General features: G+C 43.9%; 1 protein-coding gene across 2 annotated transcripts in view; it reads right to left on the bottom strand.

Moving 5' to 3' along the window:
* Positions 1-2,679: 2,679 nt before the first annotated feature.
* PKHD1 (PKHD1 ciliary IPT domain containing fibrocystin/polyductin) overlaps positions 2,680-24,316 on the bottom strand; it is a 4,356,595-nt gene continuing 4,334,958 nt past the window's right edge. Inside the window, exon 67 of one of the 2 annotated variants that reach the window (XM_069605754.1) lies at positions 2,680-8,046. In XM_069605754.1, coding sequence (XP_069461855.1) covers positions 7,823-8,046 — 224 coding nt within the window. In that variant the 3' untranslated portion in view covers positions 2,680-7,822. The remainder of the gene's footprint in view (positions 8,047-24,316) is intronic. The other variant, XM_069605755.1, reaches the window with a different exon arrangement.

The following is a 24,316-nucleotide window of genomic DNA, read 5'->3' as shown; positions in this document are numbered from 1 at the left end:
GAGGACAGATTAGGAGTCACTGCAGCCCACAGATGTACATGTCACCTTCCTCTCTGATCTCCTTCCAGGTTAATATTTTCCTCATTGTCTAATTTCGAGTATTGACTGCCAGCCTCAATGTCCTCAACATCAGATGTTTCATGATTTACAATAACGAAAAGGGGAAGAGGACAATAAATGGTCATGTAGGGTCTGATTTACAAAGTGTTTATCAATTGGATTGTGTCATTTAAAAAGGTTTCTGTTAATCAGGCCTTTAGGCTCCTACGAAGGGCCAGAGCTCACACCGCGTTTAGACCAACCGGAGGAAGAGTGAGTGCATTCCCCTGTACTTTTCACAAGTTCCTTCTGTTCTCCATGAATTTCACCACCTTTCTGGTGTCATTCTACCTGTCTAACAGTATGTCAGTGGTGCTCAGTTAATGTGTTACTCATTAGATAGCCAGCACGTTTGCATTGCTTGAAACATTGCTTGTGTTGGAAGTATTGGACAGGATCTCTACCTTTCTGCTGGGGAAATGATGGGTACTCCAACAGAGTTCACAGTATGTTCTATATGAAATGCATTCAATATGCAGTGCTGCTGCTCCCTAACATGTTTTCAGGTACTTCCTGAGATGTTCGTAAGTTCTTTTTGACACCTTTCTTTGACCCCCAGTTGTGGATCTGCAGTATGTGACTTTAGTCCTGTGTTTCCACATATTTCTGAAGATTTCCTTTCCCTCACATTTCATATGTACACTTGAATAACTTTATTGCATGTATTCAGGGGCCTTCCTGATGCTTTATCTGATTCAACTGCATTTGGGTTGTTTTGGTCCTTTTTTTATCGAACACTTCAGTCATTTACAATTCACATTCTCTCTGTGCTTCTTCACTTTTAGCAATCCGTTCCCTCAGAGCTGGGGCACCCAAATTTTACTTCCACCAATGACTTCATTGCACAGGAAAAGGTACGAAATATTGAAGCAGGCTGTTGATTGGGAGAATTGTGCTAAACAACATGCAAAGTTCTGAAACTGCATATTGTTCACGATTGATGTCATTTTTCTTCACAGTGAGCTTTCTGCTTCTTGGAGTGAGGAGTTGGTTTGCAAATAACATATTAGTAACTAATCATATTTTCAGAAAGGCAGTAAAGTTCTGAAATGAATTATTTATATATTATGCATTAGAGTGATATTGGCAATGAGGAGTACTGTGCGCAAATAGTGGAATTAGGCCAAATTGCGAGCCTCTTTTTAAGGTCATGGAACTATCAGATGACTTGCCATATCCATGTAATATGTGGTAAGGGGTTTTGTATTCCTTACATTACATGGCCACACCTACATGGCCACACCATCGTCCCATTCAGGACTTGGTCTTACACATACGTTGATATGCAAGACATCTTACAATTGTCAATATGTAGAATACATGTGAACTCTTTGAAGGTTATAAAAAAATACTCCAAACAAGGTTTGCAATATTTTACAAACAAATTCTGCAAGCAGATTTAATAAAAATGCATTAACAATGCATTTGTGTGAGTTGGTATAAGAGGCACTATGAAGATATGCAGACAGCTGACACCTCTTCTGTCTTCATCTGATGCAGTGCTCTAAATGAAGCTGCTACTACATATTTTCACTAATCAATTTATGCCTTGAACTGTCAGAGAAAATTCAGAAGAAAGAAATCCTAGACTATGGTCACAGTTTATATTACATGCTCTTCTAATGGCAACGGGTTGCACTGTTCGGACGCATTCAACGGCAGTGTGACATCACAACACAACTGTATCAGAGTTTTACACTTGGGGTGGCGTCATGTTTTTATTACTGGCGAGAAATGATGTCACAATCAGACGTAATTGATTATCACGTACAGAGGTGTTAGAAGATTATGCAGGCTTCCGTATATTGCAAGAATATATGTGCTCCACAGTGCACGTTTCAGAAATTACTTTCTTTGTGCTTCTGAGCTCCCCACGCCCTCTGACTGCTGGTTAAAATTATTTTTAGACATTTCTTTCGTTGTTGTCCTTTTGTTTCTGAATTTAAAATAAGAGCCCTATGATTGGCGTGAGTGTAACAATAAACATGTTGATTAATGTGCTCAACAACAGTCTGAATTCCACCCTTGATGTTCCAGTTGATGCAATCATTGTGTCATGCAAATGGTTTATTTTAAAAAATCAGCTAATGACTTTGGTGGTGTTATTCTAAAAAAAAAGAAAAATGACTTTACAACTAATCTCAAAATACATTTCTTAGTAATGCATGTTTAATAGAAAGCTTGTGGTTTGAAGTGCATGCTTGTATATTTACAATATAATCACGTGCTCTTAAGTCATAAAGGCCAAGTGACGCACCTAAACTCATTTCAGCCGGCTAACGTTCATTCCCTGAGCTCACCAATTTTATCATTATCTAATTACACCATGAACTATCGTAGCATGAAAATCTGCACAGGTATTCGCTAGGCACACTCTTGTTTCGGAATCAGAGCCTACCATTCTACACTCTTATTTTAAGGCTGCAGTTCAAAAAGAATACAACTGTGCAATCACTTTAGATCTTAAATTTGCTAATTAAGATGACTTCCTGAGCTGCAAATGTTGTAAGCATCTAATTCATTGTATTTACAAACTTCTCAATGTTGGTGTTGCTACAACGGCAGCCTTAGGTGGTGGCGAGGAGGAAATGACTAAACTTTGCAAGGAGACATGGGGTAACAAATGGCTGACTTTTAAATGCATCAATAGTTTTCTATTTGAATAAATTGGTTTTTTTAAAATTCTTTATTTAAAATGTTCTGATATTTTGAACAAGAACAAGCAATAAATCACAAAGTTTCACAACATAGCATAAAGGATACAAACATGTAGGAACAGAAAAAGAAAGAAAAACAAAAAGAAGACATCAATATAAAATCTTCAAGGTTAACTAGTACCTCCTCAAAAAAGCTCCACAGACCTTTGCATGCAAACTCAATTTCCCCATTTCTGTGAAAATAAATTTCTCCATATTCGCTAAGCAGTTCATTTCCGTAATCCAGTCCTCCAAAATTGGTGAGTCACGAGATTTCCAGCTCCTTAAAATCATTTATTTGCAAATAGCAGCACCTCTAAACAAACATTTCTTTTCTGATAGTGAAAGGTCTTCAAGCAAATCATCACAGCCTAACGCCATTGTTTAAAAATCCAAGTCAATATGTTGGTTCAAAACCCCTCGACAAAGAATACAAACCTCATGCCAAAACCCAATAACCCTCACACAGTCCCACAGTAGATGTTCCATACTGCCTTTCTCACTCCAGCAACACCACCAAACATCAGAATCACACAAACCTCTATTTTTAAGCCTTTCCGGGCTCCAAAAAACTTGATTAAGAATTTTAATTTGCCTCGAACGATCAGTCAAACTTATCGAGCAAAGCTTCACGTTCGCACACATCACAAGCTATAGGTCAGAAGCGATTTCACAGCCCACTCTTCTGCTCCATTCATTAAGTAATTCGGTATTCTCTCTATAATTCGACGCAATTCGATGATAAACCCTACTTGGCAGTGACTGAACACAACTAGTGAAAAGTTCAACATTCGCATCCCCATCACATTGCACTTCACCAATACATCTCTTCAATTTCCTGAAGTCTGAGATAGAAAAATGTTCAACAGTAAAAGTAGCACTTAGCTCAGCAAAGTCAATCCATTTCCCATTTTTAAAAACATCACTAATCCAACGAATCCCACTGAGAAAACACTCAGGCCAAAACAACACCTTGCCATTGTCCGTTATAGCCTTATTCAGCCAGATAGATGCCTCAGGTGACTTCAAAGCAACCGAGCCACACATCTCATAGATATTCTTCCAGACATCTCTAAGAAACTCAGTCAAAGGACATCTCCTACCATGTTTGCCAACAGTCGTGAATATTGCTCTCGGGGCGAGTGGACCCATCACACTTGCCTCAGCCAGAGCCCACTCACTAGGAGATTCCTCCAAAAAGGGAAAAAAAAATTGGCAAGAGAAGGCCAAATGATATGCCTTAAAATTCGGTACACCTAACCCTTACTTTTCAACTGGAAGCTGGAGTTTCCAATGCTTCAGTCTTGGCGGTTTCTCATCCCAAAGAAAGGACTGTAGAGTGGTATCAATCAACTTCCAATAATATTGACCAATTTTCAGGGGAAGCATACTCAGAATGTAATTAATTTTTGGCGTAGGATTCATCTTAAGCGCATTTAACGTACCCCACAGAGATAGATGCAAAACCGACCATCTTTGGACACTCCACTTCAGCTCCCTACAAACCATACCCATGTTTTCTTCAACCATATCACTTACATCCGGAGTCAACCAAACTCCCAAGTACTTCAGTTTTTTCTCACACCATTGAAAGCCAAACCCCACCACCAAAGACTTATCACAACGTGCAGTCACCAGCAGTACCTCCGATTTAGACCAGTTAATCTTATATCCAGCCACTTCATGAAACCACTTAAGTGTGTCCATCAACGAATGTAAGGACAAATCCAAGTTCCTCAAAACTAATAAAAGATCCTCTGCGTAGAACCAAATCTTTTGTTCAACACCGTGAAAGGAAACACCTTGCAAATTCAAATCACATCTTAATGCAATAGCCAGCGGTTCAATGGCTAGGACAAACAACAATGGTGACAGTGGTCAACCTTGCCTAGTGCCCCTATGTAAATCAAAAGACTCCGACAATAAGCCATTAGTTTTAACATCGGCTGTGGGGCGAGCATATAAAAGGGCAACCCACGCAATGTATTCTTCTCCCATGTTCATATTTCTTAAAACCATAAACAAATACTGCCAGTTAATTCGATCAAATGCTTTCTCAGCACCTAGGGAGAAAACTGCCACGTCTTCATCCAAATCCTGTGCATGGGACATGGTCATTAGCAAATTCCTGAAATTACTGGAAGTCCTACGACCTTTAACAAACCCAGATTGGTCAGTGTGGATAAGCTTTGGCATGAGTTGTTCAATACGTAAAGCAAGTAATTTAGCCAAAATCTTATTGTCAGTGTTTATCAAACTGATTGGTCGATAGTTTGACGGTAAGTTACAGTCCTTGCCCTTCTTTAAAAAGACCAAAATAGTAGCATGGTTTGTAGATGACGGGAGAAGGCCAACTTCCTTGGATTCAATAAACATATCCCTCAAAAGACCCAACACCCTCTCTGAAAGAATTTTATAAAACTCCACCGGTAATCCATCAGGTCCCGGAGTCTTCCCAGAATTCAATTTACCAATGGCCACCCTGATTTCATCAATCGTCACCTGTCTGTTCGATTCTTCCTTCTCATCACAATTAACCTTTGGAACATCCAACCTGTTCACAAAATGTTCACCTTGACCAGTAACATCAGATTCATTTCTATATAGATCAGCATAGAAGGTCTTAAAGACCGCATTCATCTCACGTGGATCAAAAGTGGTCACACCATTCCCATCCTGAATTGAAGTAATGGCATCCTCAGAGTGTTGTTGTCTCAATCTGTAAGATAGCCACTTATCGCACTTTTCGCCCCGATCTATACAAATCGATATTAGCTTTCACACCCAAAATGTCATCCAGTTCTTTCTTCAGCCTCCTCAACTCATTCCTCTTACCATCATCATTTGGAACACACACCAATTCTCTCGTCACCTCAATAATACGAGCATCAACATCAAAAGCCAACCTATCTAATTTCTTCCTTTTGCTACTAGACAAACTTAGAGCAAGACCCTTGCATTGTACATTTAAAGACCTCCCAGATGGTTCTTTTACTAAGCTCTTCCGAAGTATTTTCCAACACAAAAAATTCCACTTCAGACCTTAGCTTCTCCAATAGGACATCATCATGTAAAATTGATGTATTCATTTTCCATGGCCACATTCACAAAGACAGGAGCATGATCAGTGACAGCAATAGAACCAATACTGTTTTCAAACAAATTAGCGGTCATCCCACCCGCCGTGAGTAGCATATCAATTCTCGAATAAGTAGAATATGAACCGGAATAAAAGGTAAACTCCCTGACATCAGGGTGTTGCAGCCTCCAGCAATCCTTCAAATCAAAATCTTCAATAAGAGTCCTAAATGAAGAATAATGTGCATCTGTCCTCTGAACCATCCTCTGAGTTGAACGATCAATAGAAGGATCGTAAACCAAGTTAAAATCTCCTCCAATTAAAATATTGGGACAATCCAGATCAAGCAAGAACTGCGACACATCCCTATAGAAGGAACCATCATCCATGGATGGAGCATAAACACTGCAGAACATTCTTAGTCCCTGAATATCCACCAAAAGAGCAACCATCCTGCCCACCTTATCATTGCAAGTTTTCAAAATCTGAATCGGAGAACCTTTTCGAACAAGAATTACAACACCCCTGCTTTTACTGGTATAGCATGAGGTGAAGGCACCGCCAACCCACCTCTTCTGTAAAACACTTACATTCTCTTTTAACAGGTGAGTTTCCTGTAAAAACTGAACATCACATTTCATATTCTCAATACAATTAAGAATCTTCTGCTGTTTCACTGGATTATTCATACCATTAATATTCCATGAGGCGATCGACAGACGTGATTCCCTGCTAGCAGACATTGTGATAGGTCCGAAATGATACCAAAAAGTAAGCACTAGTTCAGAAAACAAAAAAAACAATGAAAATCCGCACCCCCAAAACAGAAATATGACGCCAACGTGACAAGCGCTCCAAAACCCCAATACCCCTGGCGCCCCTCCCAAATATGATTTCAATTGCCCATACAAGAACACAAGCATCACTGCAGAAAACCAATACCCTAAACTGCAATCCCTAAATCCATGCACAGAACTCAACAAGAAAACAACCGAATAACCACAAAGCCATAAGCCAAACCATCTGAGAACATAGAAATGTCCCCTCAATCCAGAAATTGTGTAGATTGTGACTTCCGGTAAATTAATAACGCTGGCCAAATAATGATTTTATTCACCTTTTTTTCCCAGAAATCTATGAAAAGAGATGTGTCTGTAGATACGTAATGCCTTTATTATGTAACTATCCTCCTTTTCTCCGTACCGGGATAGAGGCGCAAGCAAAGGATATGAAATAGCTCAGTCGCTATGTGTGTCGCAGAGCACAGCAACAACTTAAAGCATCACACAGCACTTTGTTTATGTAAAAAATATCACAGTATAATCAACAACAAAAACCTAAAAAAAAAAAAAAAAAACATTTCACTACATTGATGGCCACTTAAAATTGAAGCAGAATTAACAAAAAGTTAAACTGTTTAAAAGAAAGGTGAAAACGTATTTCCTGAAGAAAGCATCACACTGATATGATGTCATTACTTTTGATCAATTTCACAATTGTTCATCAGTGACTTAAGCCAAAATGGTGAGCATCAAAATAAAGAGAGCAAGATAGTTCATATGTAAAATAAAGAGTAAGGGCCAGAAGCGTTTTATAATGGCAAACCCCCATTGGAAAACGCCCTGTGAATCAGGGCCTAAACCACTCCAAACATAATACAGACTGAGGAGGAGCAAGGGATGGAGGGCAGTGGAGGTGTTGCTACAGGAGACAACAGACTTTCCCAGTACTGATGTAGCATCAACTCTCCATGTTTTTCTGAAACAATGCTGAGCAATTTGCTCAGCATGCTATACCATAAGCCAATATGTTTGCTGCATATGGCGTTTATTTAATTGAATGTCAATATTTGTGCACTCTCTATTCTTTGGGCGATATTTTGTTACTCTCTATTTTAGCATGAGTTATTGACATGCAACTTTGTTTGGTATCTCCAGTCACACTCATTTTAGACAGGGATTCTCTGGAGATCCGGGAGGCTTTCTTTCGGTCTTCTTCCAAGCGGGCAGGCTGTGTCGCATTTCGCAGCCAGAGCTGGGTGCTCTGCACTCCTGGCATGAGGATCAGAAGAGTCCCCACAGAGGATAATCGGATTCCCCCCTGGCACAGGCATATGAGCACCATGGCACGTTCTGGGCGGCGTGACGTCTGCATCATTCCTCCAATCCATGCCTAGGAAAGATAAGACGCATTAGGTCACCTTTGAAACAGAAAGAAGGCTCGCTGTAATGTCATGTAACTCTACAAACTGCAGTCCAGTGTAGTGTTTAATAGAAGTTGCATGGACTCGTATTGTATATTAATGTTAGATTGTTTTTTCCACGATATTCGAAAAAAAATGTTTTTATTGTGAATTTGCATTTTTTTAAGCAGAAGGCATTTAAGTGTATGTCAGTGCTCAGAAGTAAAATGGTGCACGTGTCTGGAATCCATATGATATTGCATAAAGTCAGCAAGCATAAAATAAAGTATTTTATCCGGAAGCATGTACTACGTTTCGATATCATCAGCCTATCCTAAATCATATTGCAACCCTACAAATAAAATGAACAGCTATACCCTTCTCTGTGTATTTTCATACTGCCCCACAGTAAGCGGGCTGAAGGTTATACATGGCAGGAATAAGAATTGTTTACTGTTGAGATCTGTATCAAACCGCCAGGCCACAGGTTTGAAACCGTGCAGTGCTGGCTCAGCCTTTCATCTTTCTAAGATGCATAACGTATCTGTTATTGGTATGCTAATATCCGCGGCGCCACAGAGTACCTGACGCTGCAATGTGAAAGAGGATTACTAGGCATATGAATGTGAAGGGTCTAGATAACAACTAGGGGTGGGCAACATGGATGAATTTTGCTTCACCTTAGATACAATTAATGTTGTGTAAATCCGGTCTGCGTAGCCATTATTCCCCTACAGCAAAGTTGGTCATTACTACTGTTTCTAAGAGTGCACAGTTTCACAGTTGACCATATTTGTTCACGCTGCAGAAATATTGGAGCAGAATTGGGGTCTCTGAAATGTGTTCCTCCCTCAATTCATGAAAATAATGTTGCTGTCCAAAGAAAAAATGCACACACAATAATTCCCCCCAAAAAATATCTAGAGCTGATCTGCTACGCACTTTTACCCATTCCACTTCGCTGGCACTCATTTTGCCCACCACATATGCCTCACACCTATTTTATTCACACTCTCTGTTATTATCAAGGGATCCCAGTTTCTTAAATCGTAATTTAGGCTAAATGGTAAACCTAAAGACACCTATGCTGCCATTACTGGCTAGTAAGCTTAAGTGGCAAATAAAGAATGCAGATGTTGTACATGTGTGGCTTGAAATTATGCCATAGCTGCATCAGTGAGGCATAATGCGATCCTGTCCATACCTCACTATGTTGTGATCAATGCCAATGACTCCTTGTGAGAGTGACATATGATCTCATAATCACAACATTTGATGATATATAGTCAAAATTGCATACGATGGGTACTGATGTGCAGAATTTGGTACAATACATTAGGATGGGAACTTGCGCCTACTGTCATTCTAACCTTAAATCACCCTAGTCATGATAAGCAGGCATCAGGTTTTGGAATTAACCATCTCCAATAAAACTAATTATTTTCAAACTGGTTTATATATAACCCTTGCGAGTACTGTACACACGTGACTTGCTATGGTCCATTGTGTGGGTACACCCATCTCAATTCATTAAATACCTTATTAAACCTACAATGGAAATAGAGCAAGAAAGACATGTTGGTTCTGTTGTTTTGGTGAAATGCTGACGACATGAAACAATCAATGGTGATGTTTCTTGTTCACTTGTTTAATATTTCTGTCCCAAGTATAGAGCACAGATGGAAAAAAACAAAGAGATTTACGTGAACCCTAATGAATGTGCTCACAAATGTGGACTTGGCTATGCGACATTGTGCAAAGGTGACCCACAACTTCTGTAATTTACCCTCCACATGGTCCAGGTAGGCACTGAAGTAACTGTGGCAAAAATATGACTATGGCCCATGTTCTCAAAAAAGAGCACAAATGAAAAAGTGCAGGGGGTGTGCGTTGTTCATTTGCGCTCAGTGTAGGAATGTGCAGGTCACCTTATTCTCAAAGCTGACCCACCCTTGCCAGATGAGGCTGGACAGTTGCACAAATATGTGCTGGCCAGACCCCTCGCATACATAAGTGTCAGGACTAAGATCCCTTAAAGGGCCAGTTTCTGAAATTAACAATATCTTGAAGCCCTCCCAAGCGAGTTTCAAGGGGGGGAGGCTGCTTACAGTGGACCAATGTTTCACTCTGCGCACCATCATGGAAAAATACAATGTACATACCTGTTTGAGGGACGCACATGCAAGTGTGACAGACACACGATAAACTGCATCTGTCACACTTTAAGAAAAAGGCATGACTGGATCAGAAATTACCATATCACGATATGTGTATCCCTCTGCGCCTTTTCCCAACAACGTGTCACATTTCTGTCCATTTGGAAGCGCATTCCGTTTGTGAATTCAGCATGCACTTTTAAACATACGATTCATGGAATATTTGCCCAGTTCAAAGTGAATTTGCACTGCTAAAAATTAACTGTGCACTACTGACACAAACCCTGATTCATGGACTTTGCACGGCAAAAATGCACTTTGCACAGTTCCATGAATCAGGGTTTGTGTCGGCAGTGCACAGTCACTTTTCAGCGGCGCAAATTCACTTTTAACCAAGCAGACATTCCAGGAATCTGGCCCACAGATGGACACAGAGGTGGCAAAGGGCACCTTTACCGTTTGTGAATTGGGCTACTCCTTATTTTGGGCGCAAGCGATGAGATGCAGAATCGCAAATCACCACCTGCGCACAAAAACATTTTGAGACTCTGGTTCATAGTGTTCATCACATAGTCAATCGGTTCTTCAGGCATTTTATTTTAATATTTTAAATATGTCAGTCCTCGTTTACTGCATTCTCCTGCTCTGCTTCATTTCCTGAAGGATCGCAAATGGCTGGAGATCTGCTCGGCCACCAACCTGCCAATTAATTATTTACAGTAGCGTTTCGCTCAAAACGGTATCTGCCATCCTCCCCAGTGGAAATAAAAGTTCCCTGTGCAAAGGAGCCAAGGGACAGCCACAGCCTCCCACTGTGGGTTTATAGACAGAACTAAGTCAGCGCACACTGTTTGTCAGAGCCGACATCAGACGGAATCAGCTCCTTTGATCTTGGACCTCCACAGGAAGCTTAGATCTCAGACAAATTAGATGAAAATGAATTTATAGCAGATATGTATCCTAAGGCACGCAGCCGAATGCTGTGTTTGGAGTGGTTGGAAAGCATCACAATCCAAACTGGCCCATTTCCTTTCCAACGTGGCTTTGTGATGTATGTTAATTAAAATAAGAAGATCAGACACACGCAGATCTTTCTGGCTGCTTTTGCATTCTAAAAGCAGAGGCAAACAGAGTAATGGTGATTTTATGGGTTTACAGGTCAGCCAAGGGGATAATGGTGGATTTGACTTGGATGCCTGGTTTGGTCCTTTGCGTGCTATTGGAAGTGGGTTTCCCATGGGTTGCTTAACAGGCTATCGCCCAATGTTCCAAAATACACAGTCTGCTACCCTGAACCCTGAAACTGCTTGCATCATCATACTAATCTGAGCAGTTTTCTATACGTTAGGTCGCTGAACAGTGTACGCAACTGACCAACTATCTTGTCTGGTGTGATTTGGTTCAATCCTTGTGAACCAACATCCGGTTTGCAGAATAACTATTTACTAATTGCACCCGGGTAAGGGTGCTCAGCCAATCAGGTGGTTTGTACAGCTGGCAAGAAGACACTGTGTACCATCTGCTGTATCCAGCTACCCCAAACCATTCCCCAGGTGGTACCATCTTGATTGTGGGGAAGCAACCGGGAGCTTCCCCATGTCCTCCCCCGTCCCTCAATCCCCCAAAAAAACATACCCTTTCCCCACCATCTCTCTCCCTCCAGCCCTACTTACCTGCTGCACCAGTGCTTTGTGCTCCAGTCCGAGCGCTCCTCCCAACCTCGGCCGCTGCCATAGTAATGGCAAAGAGACTAAATCCCTTTTCCTATGGCAGCAGCCATCTTGTTTAAAAAAAAACAAAAAATAATAATAATAATAAACTACGCCGTTCATACCCTGAGTGAACCCCAGGGTGCAAATGGTGATCACCCCTTTTTCGGGGGGCAGACACCGAGGACTTTTCTTCGCTCGGACATGCTTAGGCTGTCAGGCCGTTACCTGCCATGTCCTCCGCAGACACGGGGGTGATTGTCAAATTCATTTAATTTCTATTGATATTCACTGTATGCAAATGTATGATGTGTGGATATCTTGACTACCTTGGATGAACTAGGGATTTGAGGAATGAAGTGGGGCACCTATTCAAATTTAAATGTATAGAATGACAAGTTGTGAAATGAAAAGTGTTAGAGGAGAACTTTGCGGCATTAATACCAGATGGTATTATATGCAGGTCTTCATGTCTAAGGGCCTCATCACAAATCTGGTAACCATTAAAAGTGGCAGTAACGGAATTAGCACCGCCAAATCTGCTCTGCCGGATCTTGAGCCAGTGCAAATACCGCTGACTATAAAATCATCCGGCGCTATCACAGCCGGTGCTATTACAGCTGGCCACTCATGGCGCAAACACAGCTGCATCACAAGTCCATGTTCGACGGTATCAGTGCCGAAAACCAGCGCTAATACTGCCGAAAACACAGTGCAGTTTCCTCCAGCCTCCAGCAGGAGGTAAATGAGCACAGGTGCCTGAAATGAAGCTACAGGTGACCCCAATCCACCCCAGCTGACCGCATAAGGCTCACCCTTCCCCAAACACTGGTACCAACACCATGCTGCCACTAGCCACTATGAGATGGGACAGGCAGATGATCATGCTGTGCTTGACATTTTTGAGAGGCTAGAGAGGCCAGGACACATGGAGTACAGGGGGCGTGTAGGTGGTCAAGAGGAGGAGTGCCCAAGCAAGGCATGCCCCGATCCCTAGGCTCAGGCTCTCACCATGGACCCTCACTGACAGCCAGTTGGTCACCCTGTACCACCTCAACAGGGAGACCTCAACAGAGCTGCTCACCACAATACAGGACGGCACAGGGAGCAGAATCAACATCTGGGCAGCTGTGCCCCCACTGCTGAAACTAGTGTCTGTCCTACAATTCCTTGGAACTGGCTCCTTCCAGCGCTCTTTGACCATGATGCATGCCATGGCATATCCCACATAATGTGCAGTGCTGACCCAGGTGCTTGAAGCCCTCCTGCGGCAAGTGCAACATCACATTTCACTGCCTACCACCCCAGCCCAGGTAAATGCCATGAAGGCACAGTTATGCCATTGCCCAAATGCCAAATGTGCTTGTTGCCCTGGACTGTACCCATGTTGCGCTGGTGGCCCCCCAGGCCCATGAAGTAGTGTAATAAAACCTCAAGCACTACCACTCCAACATGAATGCGCAGGTGACCTGCAACCCCAACCTCATCATCACCCACTGCTGTGCCCGCTACTCCGGTTCCACCCACGATGCCATGGTCCTGTGAAACAGCACACTGCCAGAATACATGGAGACATACAGAGGACAATGGCCATGGATAGTGGGTGAATAGAAAATCTTGCACAGATGTGCTGTGTGTCACATGCCCAAATGGGGGAGAGGGGTTTCCAATGACCACATAAAGGCTGGCATTACAGACAAATTCGAAATCCGCACTTGACCACCTCACGCACCAATGTCACACTACAGACCAGGGAGCATGCACAAACTTACCTGCATGGAGAAGCAGTAGTATACATACAGTATCAACCAAATACAACAACATGACTCCAGGTACCACAATGCAACATGCACCCACCAAAGCAATGCAGACAATTGGCCAAAATCCCACACAGCACAACATCCCAGTGACCTATGTGCAGCCAGGCCACAATTCCCCCCGTTGCCAGCAGATGCCCAGGGAGGATCCATGGGGAACCCAGCATCATGCCCCATGCACAGTGTGACTACACATCCACATGACAGCCACCATGTTATCTGGACATGTCACTGAAATACACCCTATGTTGCATATGCTGAAAGGGAACAGGGTGCATGTGAAGCACAAACAATGCATGACACGAGTGACACTGCATGAATAGACACATTCCATGAAATGATGGGCCATCTGCATGCACAAGTAGCCCATTGACCTGATATTGAGTAAGTCCACACCACACCATAAACCGTGACTAATGCCTGTGCCTCCTCCCATGCAGGTGACTCTGGATAACCACAGCTGACCTGGCTAATGAACGCTGGCATTAACCACAAAAACTGCAAGAGAATGCCTACAACCACACTCACAGCAGTTCCAGGGTCTGAATCAAGCATACCTTTGGCATCCAGATGGCATGTTTCCGCTGCCACGACCGTACAGGTGGAGTCCTGATGTACGGTCCAGAGAAAGTTCTGAAAATTGTGCTAGTGTGTGCAATGTTGCACGTTATCTGCCTGAAGAGAAATGTTCTGCTACATCCTCACGTGGACATGCCACCCTCAGACGATGAGAATGCAGTGCCTGTGGCAGAGGCAAATGCACGCATTGCCAGAGATGACATGAGGGATGGGAAAATGGCATGCCAGGGATCAATAGACATTTTTTTTTTCTGACAATAACACATGGCACGAGCCATGCACCACTGTGTGACACCCCCAATCAATAAATGCAACAATGACACAATCAGAAATGTCTGTGTATTGATGAATGTTATCAGTTTTTATAGAATGACATGCCCCAACTTTCCCCTCTCTCCCTCCCACCACCAACTCCCCATCACACTAAGCCCCATCCTCCACCACCAACTTCACATCACACTATCCCCCCTCCCACCACCAACTCCACAGCATGGCCCCTCAAGGAAATCAGTGTCCCAGAGTCTATCATATCTCCCTGACAAGTTGGGTGTAGAGTGTAAGGGCAGACGTGTTTGCTGCCATCTTGGCCCTGTTCCGTGACATGGCATGCATAAGCGTGTGGGTAGCCCCCTGGATGCTGTCCCTGATTGCCTGCATGTGTGCAGTGTGGGTGCAGCCAATCTCCTACATCTTCCGCTGGCTGCGCGCCATGTCCTCGAGCCTAAGCATCAGCATGCTGCGTGTCGAAGTGTGCTGTGGTGTTGAGGGGCTCTGCACTGGCCCAGAACTGAAAGCAGGGGAGCCATATAGGGGAGTATCCTCATCCAGCTCTGGTGTACGTGCACACTGTGGTGTGGAGGGCTCTGCGGGGAGTTCTGGCATTGGCAGCATGGAGGGCTCTCTGGGGAGTGTGACCCTTTAGCAGGTGATGTCACAGATCAGTCATCCTGGCAGCAGATGTGGCCTCACTGTCAGGACCTCCAGCTGCAGGAGTGGGTGCAGTGTGCCCTACACTGTTCCTGGCAGCCTGTGGTGTGGGCATTGCCTTGGCCCTGCTCTGATGCAGCATTATGTGATGGAACATATGCCTTGGAGTGGCCTGTGTGGGTTTTTGCGGGGTGGTGGTGGCAGACCTTAAGGGCCTGGTAGCGGCATTCCCTGATGTGCCAACATCATCCTCCTCCTCCGCCTCCTCTGATGCCTCTGCTGATGCATGAGTGTCTGTAGGGGACGTAGGCAATATTATCAGGTATGGTTCAACCATGTGTGTTGGCATGCAAGGCACAATTGCTATGGTACATAGTGTGACCTCAGAAATATGGCCAAATGGGCATGGTTGATCATGGGAGGATGCATGTGGCCCAGCATCATGGGGTTGCTTGTACCGATGGGTGTGTGGCCCATGGCCTGTTGGTCTTTGGCATGTGTGTGAGTAGGCCAGGGTGTCCATGCTGTGGCAGTTTACGTCTGGCATGCATCCTCTACCCGGGTGGCACTCACATGGGGGGGTAGCTTAGTTCATGGCACTTTTATGGCTCTACGGGGCACTGCTGTGCAGCCATCAGGGCTTCACTGTGGTGTACAGTGATTGGCAGGCTGTGCACATTTCGATCTGTGGGATTTGTACTTCCCTGTGGCTTGTCTGGCATGCCATCATGGGGCAGGCCTACTGGGGCCACAAAATGCTGGTATGACTGCTGCACAGTGTTGTGGTCCCTCACGCACCTCAATCCCATTGGCACAGGGTGCACCATTAGGGGTGTGGTGATCATGGAATTAGTTTGGTTCACTTGCCTGACCTTCCTGCTGCTGTGTGGTTCAGGGGTGTCCTCCTGACCCCTGGTTGATGTGGAGGGTGGCTAATGTGCCACCCCATCACTCTGCCCTGTTGGCTTGCTCAGCTTCTGGGTCTGATGACCTGTGCCCCTGTCCACTTGGGCATCTTATGCTGGGTTGCCATTTGTACATACAATGGGGAGTGGGGTTGACTCACCTATTGCCTCCTGGCTGCTGGCACCCGCCTCTGCACTGCCGACTCCCTCAATCCCTTCAAGATTCAGCACTGTGCTACATTTTTCCTCCAATGCGGTGAGGACCAGTGGCTCTACAGTGCCTCCTCCAGTCGCGGTTGACTCTTGGCGGTATTGGGACAGAAGTTCCTGCACCCTGACCCTCAGATCGTTCCACCACTTGCGGCAGTCCTCTACATCATGGGGCATGATGGATACTGCTGTCACCTTCTGGGAGAGGGTAGTCCAGATGGCTGTCAAGCACTGCCCAGTGTTTTTTTGTTGGAAACTGCCATAGAGTTTGTCACAGTGAGAGATTACCTCCTCTGCGAGGACACCAAACTCACCCCTGCTGAATTTAGATTTTCCGGGGTGATTTCCAGCCATTTTGCCTCTTAGCCTCTCCTGAGACATATTTGCTGCTTACCAGGACCGGATGGCTGCAGGAAGTAGAGATATTTCATCAATTGTGTTTTAAAATGGGTACCGCAATGCTTTCCATACCGACGGTAGTGGCATTTCCGGCTTTTTCTCTGCAGCAGCCCTTATTTTGGCGTAGTTACCACTGGCCAATAATTGCATTACCGCTGGGGTCAGGGGCACATTCACGCCAGGTTGCGCTACAGCGTTAATTCTGCTGGATGACGCTGCAGTAATGTTATTACTGCCTGGCAGTAATTGCGCTGGATTACCACAAGACTTGTGATGAGGACTTAAATCATTCATCAAAGACATGTTGTCTTATCCTATCCACGTAACACAATCATCCAGAGTAAACACGTAAAGGAATGGTTAATAGATTGGACAGTATGGCTACTGTCTGAGGGGAGATCTAGTGCCTGGCTGAAGGGAGATACTGGGACGGATGACCCCTAAAAGATATGCCTACTGTGTTACAGTAATCTGTTTGGAAATGTAACAATACATATTATGAGAAGTTATGGTGGTCCATTCCATAAATGTAATTGTAATTTGGAATAACATATTGCTGCTCTTGAAATGCCCGGTTCCCTCAGTTGCAGCTCTGTAGTATGCTGCTTGCATTATGTGCACAGATGCAAGTATTATAATGTTACCTAGTGACTGGAACCCACACTACACCAAGGTTCCAGTGGAGTCAGTTGGGACACACAAGATGGGAGTGAGACCAGTGAGGATGTTTATACCTTGTGCTCCTAACCTCTTCTTGTAACCTACCCTGTAACTAATAAAGTTAACTTCCATTTGTACCTACCTCCCTCTAGCCTGGTCCCTGCGTACTTCAATGAACTCTAAATGCTACAAGCTCATATTTAAAGAGAACATTATTATTGTTTTTGACAGTAAATAAAACAATGTTAATTTCAGACTAGACACTACAATAAAACCAAAGAACAGTGAAAAAATAGTCCATTGGTGCCCCTCTGTGCAAACAAACACGCTAAATGACCTGTTCTTTGATTAGGTACCCGCTCGAGAGCCGCAGCCACAGTTTAGCTCACTGTACCTTTCACAGAAGGGAAATATCCATTTGCATATCAGTATTTGTCCCGCACTATGGACTATTTTTTGATTTTTTCTTTAACCAAAAAAACAGCAACTTAAAACAGGGTCATTATAAAGTTTAACAAAGCAAGATAAAATAAGCTTCTCCCTGCAATGCAAAAGTAGAGGAAGGCATTTCAGCTACAAATGCCACCTACGAGCAATTCCTGGAAGCTCTCCTCCAGATCAGAGCCACACAGGAATGTGCTATCAGTATATGCAAATTAGCTGAACATTTCATTTTTTCTCCATAGACGGAAATTGTCATTGTCTTCGAGGGCAGTGCTAGCTTATACTGAGCTGTATCAGCATGAGAGGTTTTATAGAGTGAGGGTAGAGAGTTGTAACGATTGTATACTTTTAGTCGTTTTGGATTCCTTATAGGTAAAATAGTGACCACATTTACGATATGTTTGGGATAGTGCTAATAGCTCTTCCAGTATATCCCAGATAAGGTTTCTTGTTTTTTGAATGGGTGGATATTTACATATTAGTACCCAGCGAGGGCCAATGAGCTTGTAACAAGCAATCTCAATGGCCCTAGGCCGAATCGTTACCAGCCCTTCAAAGCCTTTCTGTACATGACACATTTTGGAATGGTCCCTTCTCCCTTTCCCTGGTAGCCATCTTCTTTGTTTACTTTTTTCTCCACTTTTGAAAGGCCCCCATGGAAAGGGAGAAGGGACTACACGTAGTCCCTTCTCCCCGTTTCCTGGCAGCCATCATCTTTGTTTACTTTTTTCCTACAGTATTGAATGACCACCATTGAAAGGGAGAAAGGACTATGTATCACGTTCCATGGTGGCCATATTTTTCTGTCTTTTTTCTGTCTTTTTTCAGTTTTCCAACGCCAAAGCATTTGACAACTGAAGAAAGACACTATTAGTACCAAGGTCTAATGGGCTAGGGTACCAATAGCAATAAGCCCCTCGCGAGGGTGCAGGGGGACATTACTGTTTCAAGTTGTGACCGTGGGCCTGTAACTATGGGCCCTGGGGCATTACCTGACGTGGTAATGTCCCCCCAGCTCTGAGCTTATTGCTAAAATATATGCGACATGTACCCCCGTGGTCCTAGTCAACAATGCATTCTTGTCACAGCCCTGCTTCCATTCGTTTCTGCAGTGGCATAGTTTCAGTTATGGAGAAACGTATATGACATTGTTATTTTAATGGTGCTTTTGTTTTGTACCAATGGGCCCCTCTGCTCCATTATCCTTATTAACTTCAAGATGACTCAGTTGCAACACTGGTCCGTAGATGTGGTGGCACAGGCCGGCTGTGACCGAACCACTTTGAAGGTAGGAGTATTTATGATGATTATTGTTCAGATAAGTATTAATGTCTTTCACATGATTTAAGTTTGTACTCTTAATAATGTCTTTTTCTCCCTTGTAGGGGATGACAGCTGTTGCGCCAGTGGAGGACTTCAAAGTGTTCCCAAGAAGATACCCAGTTGGGATCCAAAGGTAAGCGCTAGATGCAATGGAGTGCGACCTTAGCAAATGTCTCTATTAGGTTTCTAACCTTATTTGTTCTTTCCTCCTGCAGGTGCAGTCTGGCGGCGCTTGGAGAAGAGTTGCAGTGCGCGGACCTGGCGGCGGGTGAAGGATACCTGTGACAGCGATGAAGCTGGCCGTTTAGAACTTCAGAGTTGGTTCCCGAGCTGAAGGTCAGGTAAGGCGTGCGGTCGGTGGTTGTATTCCACGAGCCAGGTAAGTACACCCTGGACGATCGCAGATGGAGTCAAGGCGAGCAGGTAAGAGATGCTTCAACGAAGATTCAGCTGGTTCTGATGGAGAAAACGGGTAAGTAGCACCTCCGCGATGGTTTGGCTGTCTATGCAGGTAAGATGCTTCTCCACGATTGTTTCACTGGATGACAAGTAAGATGCTTCCCCGCGATGGTTTCGCTGGATGACAGGTAAGATGTTCCTCCGAGATGGTTTGCTGGAAAACAGGTAAGATGCTTGGCTTCTCCGAGATGGTTGCACTGGAAAACTGGTAAGATGCTTCTCAGGCGGCGGTGAACGTTACTCTGCTTGGGCAGAATAACGTGAAGCCTAGGCCTGTGGGCGGGGCAGGCTTAAATAGCCTGGCCCCGGCCACGCCCCCTTGCTCTGCTAGATGGTTCCACCCTGCCACCCCCAAATGATGAAGCACGGGCAGCTTCATTGATACCTATGGCCATGTCCGGCCCAAATGCACCTGGTTGACTCATGTGAGATGGAATGACATGAGCCCAAGGGCAAAAGAAAGCACACTTTCTTATGAGCCGACTGGCAGCAGGACCCTTTAGGGGATGTGAACTGGGGTTCCCGACCAGTGGCCATGACAGCAATCTAATAGTGAGAAATTGCATCAGCTGAGTACTGAAACATACCTAAGCAATATATATATATATATATATATATATATATATATATATATATTCAATGGAAAAAACTTTGTTAAGGGGACGTTATGGTTAAGTTGCACTAATAAAAACCTAGAAAACTCAATGGAAGAACATTGTTACAGGGACATTATGGTTACAGGTACAATCGAAAAACCTTAGAAATTCACCAGTTATGGTAAGCTAAGCAACCATAAGTCACACCACCACCGTGCACTGCTAAGACTAACACCCAGGACCTCAAAGATGACATCACAAATGTCATTGATGACATCACTGATGACATCACATTTCTGGCCCACTTATTTTTGTTCACTGAAATATCTAGGCCAGGTGGTTTTGTTCACTGACAGTCAGAATATTAAAATTCAAAAGGTGCTGTATTTTTAGACATTAATCTTGTCATATGTGCTTAAAGTACTTTCTTTAGGGTTTGGTCTCAGCTCTTGCTGCACATACATGGGGCAAAATACATATCTCTCATCAAGAGCCTCGAGGGTTCTTTTAGGTGAGCATTACACTCCAACAAAGATATTCCACTCCAGCAACCTTCGTTCTCTTAAAAAAGATTGGTGGATCAAGCTTCATTGTCTGGGTACCAAGTCTCTGGAATTCACTATTACCCAATATTAAGGGATGTACGTTGATCGCTCAATTCAAGAAACATCTAAAAACCCATCTCTTTGATAAACATACAGATTAAACTTCCCTCTTCTCCCGCTTTCAACTTCTCTGCATCAGTCTTTTTATATTTGCTGTTGTCTATTGTCCTGTGAGTGCCTTGAGGCCTGCTGGAGAATGGTGTTATAAAAGAAATAGATAGACGGAAATCAGAGAGGAGGATTCTAGCTGCTCACAAGGATGCCACATATACTCACGAGCATACATCATTGGTCTGGAGGTGCCAGAATGCAAAACCTTTAATAATTAGACCCTGGGTGATATATGGCACCAGCCAGCGTCAGTAATTTTGAGCACACCATGCTTTTATTTCCCATGTCTCTCTCCTATTGGAGACAGTCTCAGCTGGGGCAGTGATTTTGTAGAATGCAGACATTCCTAGAGTGAGTCCTGAGGTAAGCTTAGACTTGTCCACTGCGGAAGCGCATTAGTAGGCATGTAGTTGATATGTTTTAATTTCTTTTCTGAATCTTTCTGCATTGTGGGAAAGAAATGCATCTGTACAGCATTATGGCCTGCTAGCATCCAATTCCAAGAAGTATTGCTAGAGGGATACAGGCTTCCAGACAGTGTACAGCCTCTTTCCTCCCTCCCCCAGGACCATAGAGGGGAGTTCCAGTAGGGTTCTTGAATCGCATATAAATGCTGCCAGGACGTCTTCCCAACCATGGGACGTGTGACCTATGTGAATAATTGTGGATGGTGAAGTAGTGTGGCTCCCATAAAGATGTTAAAATCGTTCAATCTGTGGTGAGGCAAGTGGGTTGTAGTGGTTGTGTAGTAGTCCTACCTTTTAGGCAGTATAATGACAACAGTTGTGTTAACAGTTGTGTTAACAATAAGAAGAGGACATCTTAATGATGTGCCATGGCGCAGAATTGGCAGGACATGTATCTGTCTTGAATAAAGAATGTGTCAATTCTGTATTTGTTGGAAGACCAAGAGTTTCAATCTTTTTCACTGGTAGGAGTAACCAATTCAGAAATTGTTTAGCCAGTAAGACCCAATCCGAAATCGGATATCCGATCTTCAGCTAATCAGCATGTGGCTTCTGTGTGTCCCTCGCTAGCCAAGCAGCTCCATTGGGCTGGGATCTGACACTAACCATCACTAGCCAAACAGCGCTTTTGTTCTTAATTTCTTTTTTTTTTTGTTTGCTTTAACGAGAAGACATATTTGGTTGTGTGCTTCCTCTACAGATTACTTAGAAATGCCACAATAACATATGTGTTGATATATGGGATTGGCTTTTCTTGTACACTTGCTATCAATTCTCGAAAAGAGCTGGGAAGATAGCTCAGTGAGTTCAGTATTTGCCTCAGACATGCTGGTATTTTGACGTTCACATCCTGACATGGCCAACTCAGCCCTTCATCCTTCCGAGGAGGATTAATTGAGTCATTAAATATGGTAATGACAACACATGTTATTTTAGGTGTTTTGAAGTAGGAGGATAACAGAAAGAAAATCTACATAAAATGTGATTGTCTCATTATTTATGTAATGCCTAACACTATGGGCCTCATTACACGGTAGGCGGTGAACCATGGCGCTACTAGCGCCATGGTTCATGCCGGTAAAATACCGGCACCGCCTTGGTGGAAAGGGGAATTACCGCCCCATTCCAAGTTTGGTGGGGCGGTAATTCCCCCTTCCACCATTGCCCTTCCCCATTCCCATTTTTGCCCCCTAGGGCTCTATGGGAATGGGGAAGGCACTAATTATGGTACTGCAAATTGCGGTACCATAATTAGCTCCACTGGTCCCTTTGCGGGTTGGTTTTTAACGCCTGCAAAAAGCAGGTGTTAAATTCCCCAACCCGCAAAGGGACCTCGTAGTAAGGCGGTAAGGATTTACCGGTACTGGTAAAATACCGGTACCGGTAAACCCTTACCGCCTACCGTGTAATGAGGCCCTATGTCCTATGCTACCAAAGTAAGCCAACTTGTTTCGTGACTTAGAGAACACTTTTGTAGTTTAACAGTAAAACCCCTTTTGTTCAAACACCACTCACCCCACATGCTACTTAAACAACCCTTTCCACCCTTGGACAAATGCTTCAATTTACACATTACACTCAGCTCACAGCGGGATTTAAGCGTGATTTGTCAGGAGTATACCCCTTAGAGTTTTTAATTTTGAGCCCAATTAAACAAACAGCCTCGATGCAAGACAAGGCACATCTGACTGGTAGAGCTCCCTTACATTGATGTCAATACAGAGAAAATTCCCCTAAACGTGTGCAGCTGCTGGAGTAAAGAAAATAAACCTTTGCATGTTAGTCACCATGACCAACAACCTCAGACATTTGCAAAAAGAAAACAGTGAACAAATCTACTCTCAGATCCTCTGTGTCAGAGTGATTGAGTTTATAAATGAGCTTTCACCAGCCACAAGGTGGGTGGTGTACTGCAAAAGCTGATCAAACAATAAACATGGCATTCCAAAAAGGGGGGGGGGATCTTACCGGCTTACGTGGGCATTACTTAACTGTCAACCTTCTTATCTATTTCGCAAACAGATCAGCAATATTATTGATCTAAATCTCCAGTCAGTGCCTGCCATTTAAAGTCCTTCAGAGACCGGCTGAACGCACATCATCAGAAATGCCAATCTACAGAATACCATCCTCCTGCCCTAGCGGGTTCACATTCAGTGTAGGCATCGTGATGGTGAATAATGCACATCATTACTGCACACTTTATCACCAATCTGTGAGCCCAGATTATGTTTATATTGCCCCAAGGAAACCCTCTATTATGATGCCTCTCACATGTAATGTCACAGGATTCATGATCGACTGCACCAGGCAAATGGACAGAAAACGAGCTGATCACAACAACAGTAGCAGAAGCAGAGTGGTTGTGATATAATCAGTGCCTCCTCTGCCACAATCAAACACCTAACCCACACAAAAGAATCTGGCCTACTGTGGTGATTAGTTGGAACATGGTGTTGCTGCTAATCGTTTCTGTCAAAAAGCAACAGAAGAAGCCAAATACCTGAGCGGGTGCCACAACAGCAAAGTGCCTCCAATTGGTGGCAATGGTATGCATAATACACCACTCTACTGGCCGCAGCCACAGCCACCCACACACATCAGTATACAGCAAGGACTACGACAAAAATATGGTCTTGTTGTTCACATAAATTCTCTGCCTACCTACACCCACCTACGCCTCAACACCTCTTGACAGCAGAATGCGGCGCAGTCCTATGATAAAAATGTGGGCGCAATGAACACATAGCGAGTCCCCCACAATTCTTTGTGGCACCCATCCACCGTCCTGACTACATGGGTTACTTTTCTACCGGAGCCTGGCTAGCCCTGCTAAGCCTTTTTTCAGCTGAATGCACACACACATCATAATCGTGCCCAGCTTCCTGCACTC

Source organism: Ambystoma mexicanum, chromosome 4p (assembly GCF_040938575.1).
Source record: "Ambystoma mexicanum isolate Mex_15411 chromosome 4p, UKY_AmexF1_1, whole genome shotgun sequence".
Classification (NCBI taxonomy): domain Eukaryota; kingdom Metazoa; phylum Chordata; class Amphibia; order Caudata; family Ambystomatidae; genus Ambystoma; species Ambystoma mexicanum.
Note: the sequence above shows the minus strand (reverse complement) of the source record. Positions and strands in the feature narration are given on the sequence as shown.